Below are 9,630 nucleotides of genomic sequence, written 5' to 3' on the forward strand. Positions count from 1 at the left end.
ATGTTTTAGGTCCTAAGCACTTCAAGGTTATGTTCTACACTAGTTTCCAAGGCTTGAGAAGGGACTAGGGCACATTTTGGCCCCTTTATTAGGGTTTACGGTCCAAGAACATCTTGGACCGTAAACACCTTTGATCTAGTGTTTCCTTGTGATTTCTAGATGTTTTAGAAGTGTAACAAGTCTTATAACAAGCCAAGGTAAGAGTACTTACTATGTAGAAGCTTGAAAAGGTGCTAAAAGTCCAAGAACACTAGTGTGTGTTCTTGGTGTTCTTGGTGAAACTTGAAGATCTACACTTTTGGAATGATTTCACGGATGGAATCATGTAAGATCACTAGATTAAGTAAGATATCAACTTTTTAGGGATAGAAACACTTACAAAGTTGAAGATCAAGAAGAAAAGTTGGATGATACTTGAGAGGATTTGAGTTTGGATCTTGAAAATGTGAAAAAGTGGTAAATAATGACTAAGTGTCATATTTATACCCCCTTTTAGGGTTTACGGCCGTAAACACCTTTGTTTAGGCCGTAAACTCCAAACTCTTGGAGTTTTGGGACACTATTGTTGCACAATAAACCCTAGGGCATCCTCTCTCCTGTTATCTCCTGAAGTACTAATTTTAAAACACTCAAACTGACTCCAAAAAGCTTGAAAGTTAGCAGAAATAGTTTTGACTTCTATTGAAGTGAATGGTTGTACAGAATAGAAATTTCGGGTTGTCACATTCATCAATCTACTCCTCACCCCTTACACCTATATTTATACATAAAAAACATGGGCTTGGTGAACATGGGTCGTGAATGGGTTTACGGTCGTAAATGGGTTTACGGCCGTAAACACCCATTGGGCCGTAAATGGGTTTACGGTCGTAAACCTGTTTACGGCCGTAAACACTGAGCTGTTTACGGTCCTAGACATAAAATTACATTTTCCTAGAAAAGCAAAGTATAAACCATATTTTTGACCCAACACCTACTTTCTGACCAACACAAGGTATGTTTTCACAATCTTTAACTCTATTTTAATTGGTTATTGTTTTATTTATCTTAATGTTTTATTTATCTTGCATGTTTAGGGTCTTATTGAGGCTGTTAAAGAAATAGTACTAGATGCTGAGCATAGGCAATGTGCTAGGCACATCTATGCTAATTTCAAGAAAAAATTTACGAGTGCTGAATATAGGAAGCTTTTTTGGAGGGTTGCAAAGGCCACAACCGCCCAAGTGTTTGAAGGTATAATGAAAGAGATTAGGGTGATTGATATACAAGCATATGATCACTTGATGGAAAGAGATCCAAAAACCTGGTCTAGTTTTTTTTTTGTATTGCATAGGTGTTGTGATGCCATTGAGAATGGTATTTGTGAATCATTTAATGTCGTAATTGTGGATGCTAGGAAAAAGCCGATTATAACAGTGTTAGAAGAAATTAAGAGGTTTATGATGGATAGGATGTACTGTAAAAGAATGAAGGGGCAGAAATGGAATCTAGACATATGTCCATCTATTAGAAGGAAAATAGTGGACATGAGGACACATCTAAGGTATGTATACTTTTATTGTATTCCAACCATGTAAATTGATTCCCAAGTACTACTTTCATACTATATTCCTTTATTTTATAGGCATTGGCATGTAATTGCAAGTGGAGTGCAACAATTTGAAGTGAGGTCAATACATGAGGTTTATGTTGTGTACTTGAACCAAAGAACATGTGCATGTAGAGGATGACAACTAACCGGTATACCATGTGTACATGACATGGCTACTATTAGTTATCTAAATGAGAATGTGGAAGAATATGTGGCAATTTGGTTCGCACCACAAATGTTTAGAAATTGCTATAGGTATACAATTAAGCCTTTAAATGGAAGTGAAATGTGGCCAACTAACATTGGTCATACTATGTTGCCCCCGAAACGTAGAAGATTACCAGGCAGGCCTAGAGTCAATAGGAAGAGGGATGCATCAGAAAAAGAAGGTCGGCATACTATTAGCAAGAAAGGCGCTGTTACAAAATGCAGCATCTGTAGACAACCAGGTCACAACTAAATCAGATATCCATTGGCCAAATAAGGTTGTTTTCATATCAGCTTTCATTCATTTACAAAAAATATAAGTGTTATCTGTTCACAATAAATTTAAATGTAGGACCAAGTACTAAACCCAAAAAGAAGAAGGGTAAACATGTTCCTGAAGTTGAAGATGAGTCTGAATATGAGATTGAAGAGGTGGCTGAAGAAGGAGAAATGGAACCTATGATTGACTTGGAACCTGAGATTGAAGTGGAAGAAGGAGAAGAAGAACCTGTGGTTGAATTGGAAAATGAGATTGAAGTTGAAGAAGGAGAAGAAGAACCTGTGGTTGACTTGGAACATGTTGTTGAACCTGTTATTGAAGTGGCATAAGGAAGAGTTGTTGTAGATCAACAAGAAGTAGAAGTTGAACCTGTGATTGAACATGCTGAAGTTGAAGTTGAATCTGTGATTAAACATGTTGAAGTTGAACCTGATAATGGACATGTGGTTGAGGAACAAGTTGCACAACCTGTTGTTGAAGTTGAACAACTAGCACAACCATTGAAGAGGCAAAGGAAATACTCAGAGAGGATCACCGAATTGGCATTGAAGAGGGTTGTCATCACCAAGGATGGATGTGGTTTAAGTGTAACTAAACTGTTACTCTGGAATGATTCCCTTTGATGGTTTATTTATGTCTTTTGTTTAAGTATGTATTTTGTTTAGGGCAGAAAACATTATGCTTTTGTCTTTTGGTACTTTAAAGTTGATGTAAATCTACACATTAAAAACTATGTTTTTGTTTGTTAGTGCCCTTTAAATAGAATCTACATTATTTAATGTTGCTTTTACATAGGATCCCTTCTTTTGACTATTATGCCCTTCACACTATTATGGATTGCACATGCTACATTATTTGGTAAGTGGTTTCTCATCTTGAATTATTGGATGAAATCCACTAAACAGGGGTAAAATTATGCAAAGCAGTCTCATCTAACACTCATGATTTGCAGCCTACAGGTGTTGGAATTGGCATCACATCCAACTATAATTTTTCACATTTATTCCCGTAAATCATATTCAACCATCATATTCAAATTGTCAATTCATCAAAAAAAAAGGACATGCTAATTTCTCATTAAATTTGATCCACTTACAATTTGACATTTACACCCTTCAAAGTGATACTACAAACAACATAAACAACACAATTACATAACTTTTGAGACTACTAATTTTCCTACTCATCTTATCAAATCCTTCATCTGTCTTCTTTTTGTAAATATTGAAATCATGGCCCATAATGGCAATCCTCACTTCACAGGATTGTGCCCCCACTTCATCTCTTTTCTTCTTGTTGACTATGCCCCCACTTCATCTCTTTTCTTCTCGTTGACTGTATCTTCTTCATTAACCCATTCCCAAAATTTGCATTTAATTTCTGGGTTATCCTAAAACAAACAATACGAAAATTAGTGAAAAAAACCTTACTAGATGTAGATTAAACCCCACATACCGTTGAATTAGGGCAAACCCTAAACTCTTTTCTAGGATTATCTTTGGTCGTTGAAGTCCAAATCCGAGAAGGGTAGCCACAATCACAAGGATTTGCAAAATCAAGTTTTGATTATGACTTGGGTTTCTTCGATCTCGAGTTGGAGTTATGCGTAGAGGAGGAAGCCATGGGAGAAATCTTGCAACAGTTTTGAAGAATGAAGAAATCGTGCCCTAAGGTCCATTAGTAGGGGAGATGTGGGTGTAATAGTCACATATACATACCCAATTTCCATATCACCCGTTTTTTTTATTTTTAACTACAAAATACCGAGATTACCTCTTGTATCCGGTTGCCAATGGTAAAATGTGTATACGAAACGAAACACATATTAATAGTATTTTTTATAAAAAAAAATGAATGGTATATTTTGAACATGGGTCACAGAACAAGTCTTTTTCCTAAAAATAAAATAAAAGTTGCCATAAACAAAAAAAGAGATAGAAAAAAAAAAGGTAATTAGCCAAGTCATTTTCCCGATTCTAAATCGTATCATCCAAAACCTTGAATTGGCATTAGTTGCACCTCACTCGTTTCTGGCATCTACATAACTGTCATTGAGATAGTTCTGACTTCTGAGAACCCTAGAATTTATTAATTAAGTAACGTGAATTATGTAGCATCGATGTTAATATGAACCCCAACACCTCGTCTTCGTCTCCTCTTGCATCTTCTTCTACATCAGGATCATCTTCTTGGTTTTCCGGCATTGTACGTGGCCGCAAGTCAAACAGTTCTACAATGGCCATCAAATCTGCCGTTACCGGCGGTGGGGGCGGCGGAGGCAGCACCGTCGGCCCAATCAATCGCAAGAATCAGTTTCGTGGTATCATGTTCAAGTACGGTTCTAAGCCTGTTCAGGTATGGGCTAATTAAACTGAATATTCTCATCCTTTTGCTATATCTTAGTTTTTAGAAGTCGAATGTAGTTGGTACTGTTTAATTTTGAATTCAATTTATATAATCGTTTCGAGATTTGGAACTATAGGTGATTGAGAATACATCGATATTCGTTTTTGGTCCTCTCCAAGTCTATAAGATCTTTCTGATCTTCAGATTTTAATTGCATTTGATGATTTAAATTGATAATAGTTGCTAATAGAGATGATTAGATTGTTCTCTTTCTAGTTAATTTCCGCGTGCAATGTAATTCAGCCTATGGCTGTTTCTGTCGATCTACTTCAGATGCAGTTGTCTTAGTTAGTCCTGCATTATTCATGGAACTTGAAGATAAAAGTAATTGCGCAGAGCAGGCAATGACAATTTCTTCTTAAAACCAAGAAGATCTCTTGGTTAATCATTCATAATTTTTTTGAAGTTGTTATAAGAACTATGAGCAGAAAAGTTGGTTTCCTACTTTTAAGAAGTTACATATTAATAAGACTACATGAGAATTAAAGTAGGAAAGCTGGCTAAGCAAAACTAGGACTACAAGGGAACTCCACAATGAAACTCAGAACAATCCATTCCATGAAAGAAAGTAGGGAAAAACCTTTTAAGATTAGCAAAACCAGGATGCCCTAATCTTTTGTTCTTAATAGGAATAAAATTGGTACTATTTCAAATGAGCATGAATTATGTTATTATGTAACTTATTTTGGTATATATATTATCTTGATTAAAGCCAAACCAAACATGAGAATGGAAGTAATGACCCATTTCATTACCTTGCTCATTCCATTACTCTATTCACTCCATTATTCATATGTGGTTCCATTCCTTCATAACAAACATATATTAATTATATTAATTAGTTCCAGAAATCATTTCAAATCAAATTCCTTGATTATGGGATTGACATAATCTAGAAACATGTTCCAGATTTACTAAATATTATTCTTTCCACCATTTTAAGCTGTGAGCACAACTATAGGTTATAACATTGGCATGATAATAGATGCTACATATGATTTAGTCATATACTTTGCCTTTGATGCAGGTTGCATTTAAAACTGGCGATTATAAACAACAAGTCGTTTTTATTGGTGGATTGACAGACGGATTTTTGGCTACAGAGTAAGTATATATACTTTTTATCTTTTTCATACTACTATGATAATGAATTGTATAAACTCATTACAAACAACATTGTGAAACAATTGAAGAGTTATAGAAATGGTATATAAAAAAAGATAAATCAATAAAAGTACATTGGTATTTCTTGCATTTGTAGATTTATTGGGTAAAAACCTATTCTGAAACATGCATAGAATTAATTTTTAAATGAACAGTTATTTGGAGCCACTTGCAATTGCTTTGGATAAAGAAAAATGGTCACTGGTTCAGTTTTTGCTTTCATCTTCTTACAGTGGATATGGCATCTCCAGCTTGAAAGAGGTAACCCTTCACTTAGGCCTTTTAAACTTATTAGTATTTTTAAACAACAACAATTCTAGGAAGAGCCTCTAAATGATTGATACTTTTAATAAGTTTACCTTTTGTTTTATGAAGTTATTTTAAATTGATTTTTGATATTGATATTTAGCATTAAAAGAGCCAAAGAATTGTTATAAGATTTTTAAATAGTAGTGTGATCTTTTACAATACCAATACAGTAATTTTGAATGTCAACTCTTTTGCAATCCTCCTGATTCCATGTTTGATGGATTTCATCCTTCCTAGGCGAGGGTGGAAAGGGAATTCCATCGTCCTTTCTGTTTCTGTTAAAAGACGAAAATAGCCTCATTATTAAATCTGATCCTGTTTTGGGTTGTGTCATGTGGAACTGGAAGGATGCCTCGGAGCTTGATCAGTTGATCAATTACTTAATAAACAAAGAAGATTCGGAGGGGGTGGTGCTGCTTGGGCATAGTACAGGCTGTCAGGTAAGTGCTTTCCTTTTTTTTTTTTTTTTTTTTTTTGTATGAACTTGCATTATTGCATATTATACATACAATAAATAAATAAATAGAGATTATTATATATAATAAATTCTGTAATACTAGGATATTGTTCATTATATGCGTACCAATGCAGCATGCTCCAGAGCTGTCCGTGCTGCTATTTTACAGGTAGTTGAAATTATTGAAAAAATCTAGGTAGTTGTATTATTTTCCAAAAAAACCAATATGAGTTATGAGTTTGATGATTAATTCAATTCAGGCTCCAGTTAGTGATCGGGAATTCAGAGCAACTCTCCCTGAAACTGCTGGAATGATTGATTTGGCTTCAAAACTAATAGCTGAAGGCCGAGGATCAGACTTGATGCCCAGGGAAGCAAATCCAGATACCCCAATAACTGCTTATAGGTCAGTGTCGCTCACATTTTTACTTTTTACTTTTTATCTTATATTTATTCTGGTGTACCTAAAGTCTATGCTATTTCGTCATTTAGAAATAGCTATCTATATAATATATGTATGTATCATAGCATCCTATCCTACTTTCATTTATTGTGTTTGTTTTTTTATGTTAAGGGATTGTACTTAAAAAATCTACACAATTATGGCTTTGTATTTTCAATTTTTTTATTTGGTTGAAAAATCTCTTCAATTATAGTAGTGTAAGTTGCTTTAAAGTACAGTGATGTAATTGGAAGAAATGAAAATAGAATGCTATATTAAACAAATCAATAAAAGTAGATTGCATTTAACCCTTTTTTTAGTTTTCTTACTGCTATTTGTTTATTGTTATATGTTTCTCTTTTTCTTAGTTATAATTTGGTTTTCTTACTGCTATGAGTTAAAATTTCACTAATGAATATTAGGAAATGTATGAGTCAGTTTATTGTACTATAGATATGAATTAATGATAACGATAAGATTTAAATACATACAAAAAAAACTAATTCTTAAAGTGGGGGGAGATTATGTTTTATGATTTATGATTTATGATTTATGATTTATGATTTATGAATGAAAGCGGTGGTGCGTGTAGATTTCACTCCCTTTGTGCATACATGGGCGATGATGACATGTTCAGTTCTGATCTCAGTGATGACCAACTCAAACAGAGACTTGGTCACATGTGTAACACACCTTCCCAGGTACTTTTTTACAAATTTATTTTCTTCTTTTCATTTCCCATAACAAGAAATTCAGGTTAAAATGTAATTGGATTCTGCAGGTAATATTTTCTATGGCTGATGAATATGTACCGGATTATGTTGACAAGAAAGCATTAGCACAAAGGCAAGTCCTTATTATTAACTTCTCCAAATAATAAATGTTCCTTCCATCTTTTTATTTATTTTTGTGGGACGAAAAATTGCAATTTTTGTTCATTCACACAAGTCATAGTCATTAATTAGTCAATGCATGTCAAACTCAATACAACCTGTGTGTGATATGTGACTTTAATGTAAAATGCATGCATGCAGATTATGTAGAGCACTGGGGGGTGCAGAGAAAGTTGAGATAGAATGGGGAAACCATTCTTTATCGAATAGAACTGATGAAGCTGTCCAGGCAATAATGCAATTTCTCAAGAGTGGGGGTCCTAATGGCTGGGATGACCCTTGGACTTAACACACTCCTCCTTACCTTACCTTACCTTAATTGTTGTTCCATATTCATCTTCTTCATTATATACTTACTTGCTTTGGAAGTCTTTCTTACATTTTCTTTGGTTTGCAATTTGATTTTTTTTTTCTTTTCAACAACCCCAAAGGGAAAAAAAAAGGACCTCAGGTCATGTCTGTGAGAAATGCCCTTGTTTTTTGTTTTTGTTTTTCCAAGTTGAGATATGTTTGCTGTATTGAAACCTCGAATGTTTAGACCAGTATATATGTTATCCTTTTAGCATTCTATTTATTTGTTTATAGTTGTTTATAATTCTAGCTGTCACATTTGCATTGATGCCACATAGAATCCCTCCTGCTTTTGCCAATGAATGCGGTGTGGTGACTCCAACATTTATTTATGTTTTTCATTTTTTTAAAACAAATATTTCATTAAAATTAGAAAAACATAAATTAAAATAAATAAAAAAACATTATATTAAAATTGAAAAAAATTAACTAAATTTTTTAAGAAAAACATTACATTATTAAAATTAAAAACCATAAAATCAAATTTAAAAGCCTAACATGAAATTAAAATTACAAAAAGACGCTAAATGAAAAAAAAAATACTAAAACAAGTAGTTCAATAAGAAAAAACTTCAGTGTTGCCATCAGGGTCGTGTTGAGATCGATATGATTAATTTTTCATATATATTATGCCAAATCGTTGTGAAGGTCGTTATGTTTCTCATTGTCATGTAACACCTTTCTTATTTCAATTGGCTTTTGGGTTCCATGTTGAGATCGATATGATTAATTTTTCATATATATTATGATGAAATATTTATGCTTTTTACGTAAGTAAATATTGCTTTCCACTCGTCATCCAGAATCATAGTGTAAAATGATACACGTGTACATAGTAGCTGCAACCTTTTCATTATATCGTGGATGTATCAGATTGTCTATTATGTGTCGATGCTTCTTGAAGGCTTCAAATGTTTGTTCAACATCTTTTATAGCTTTGTCTTTAGCTTTTTTCTTATATATATATATATATATATATATATATATATATATATATATTTATTTATTTATATATAATCTACAAGGTAATATATGTAATCATATGTCGTTCTGTTTATTTGAAATTGGCATTGGCATTAACGTGGTGTAGACTCGTCACAAAAACTATCGAATATAAGTGACATGGCAAAAACTGTCGTATCCTTGCAACCTCCTGCTCTTAGAAACATAAACCATAGCCCTTGTGGGTGTGTATCTTTGTGTTTGAGTGAAAATTTAAGTCTTGGTGATCATTTAGAGGAAGAAGGTGGCCATTTCACTGCTTGTTGAGATTGTTGTTGTTGGGATCTAGGTTTCTAAGCATCTTCCATTACATCTCAAAGGTATAAAGTTCATACATTTTCTACTTTCTAGTTGATTGTGCATGCTTAGAAGCCCTTATTTGATCATTTGAGGACGACTCTTAGAGCTTGAGAAACTACAGAACCATTACTTAAGCTATGAGTGATTTCTGGACCTTTTGGCCCCACAAGGTTGTAATCTTGTCACTAATTTCAAGCCATGCATAAAGCTTTGGTCTTTTTGGACATT

The 9,630-nt window shown here is 33.6% G+C and overlaps 1 protein-coding gene across 1 annotated transcript; it reads left to right on the plus strand.

Moving 5' to 3' along the window:
• The first annotated feature begins 4,069 nt into the window (after positions 1–4,069).
• On the plus strand, positions 4,070–8,317 carry LOC145127851 (alpha/beta-Hydrolases superfamily protein). Its single transcript, XM_079062980.1, has 9 exons — positions 4,070–4,433; positions 5,512–5,588; positions 5,804–5,909; positions 6,305–6,397; positions 6,518–6,583; positions 6,675–6,820; positions 7,449–7,557; positions 7,638–7,702; positions 7,891–8,317. The coding sequence occupies exons 1-9, from the start codon at positions 4,206–4,208 to the stop codon at positions 8,036–8,038; spliced, it is 1,038 nt and encodes a 345-aa protein (XP_078919106.1). The 5' UTR covers positions 4,070–4,205; the 3' UTR covers positions 8,039–8,317.
• Positions 8,318–9,630: the final 1,313 nt, after the last annotated feature.

This window comes from Lactuca virosa, chromosome 7, assembly GCF_052849685.1.
Source record: "Lactuca virosa cultivar CGN04683 chromosome 7, Lactuca_virosa_CGN04683_v6, whole genome shotgun sequence".
Classification (NCBI taxonomy): Eukaryota; Viridiplantae; Streptophyta; class Magnoliopsida; order Asterales; family Asteraceae; genus Lactuca; species Lactuca virosa.

What these genes read in the sequence shown, in the direction of transcription:
- LOC145127851 (XM_079062980.1), top strand. Translation starts at nt 4,206, where the DNA reads ATGAACCCCAACACCTCGTCTTCGTCTCCTCTTGCATCTTCTTCTACA. An exon ending in ACCCCAATAACTGCTTATAG is followed by an intron (nt 6,821 to 7,448) that starts GTCAGTGTCGCT and finishes TGGTGCGTGTAG; the next exon opens with ATTTCACTCCCTTTGTGCAT. An exon ending in AAGAAAGCATTAGCACAAAG is followed by an intron (nt 7,703 to 7,890) that starts GCAAGTCCTTAT and finishes GCATGCATGCAG; the next exon opens with ATTATGTAGAGCACTGGGGG.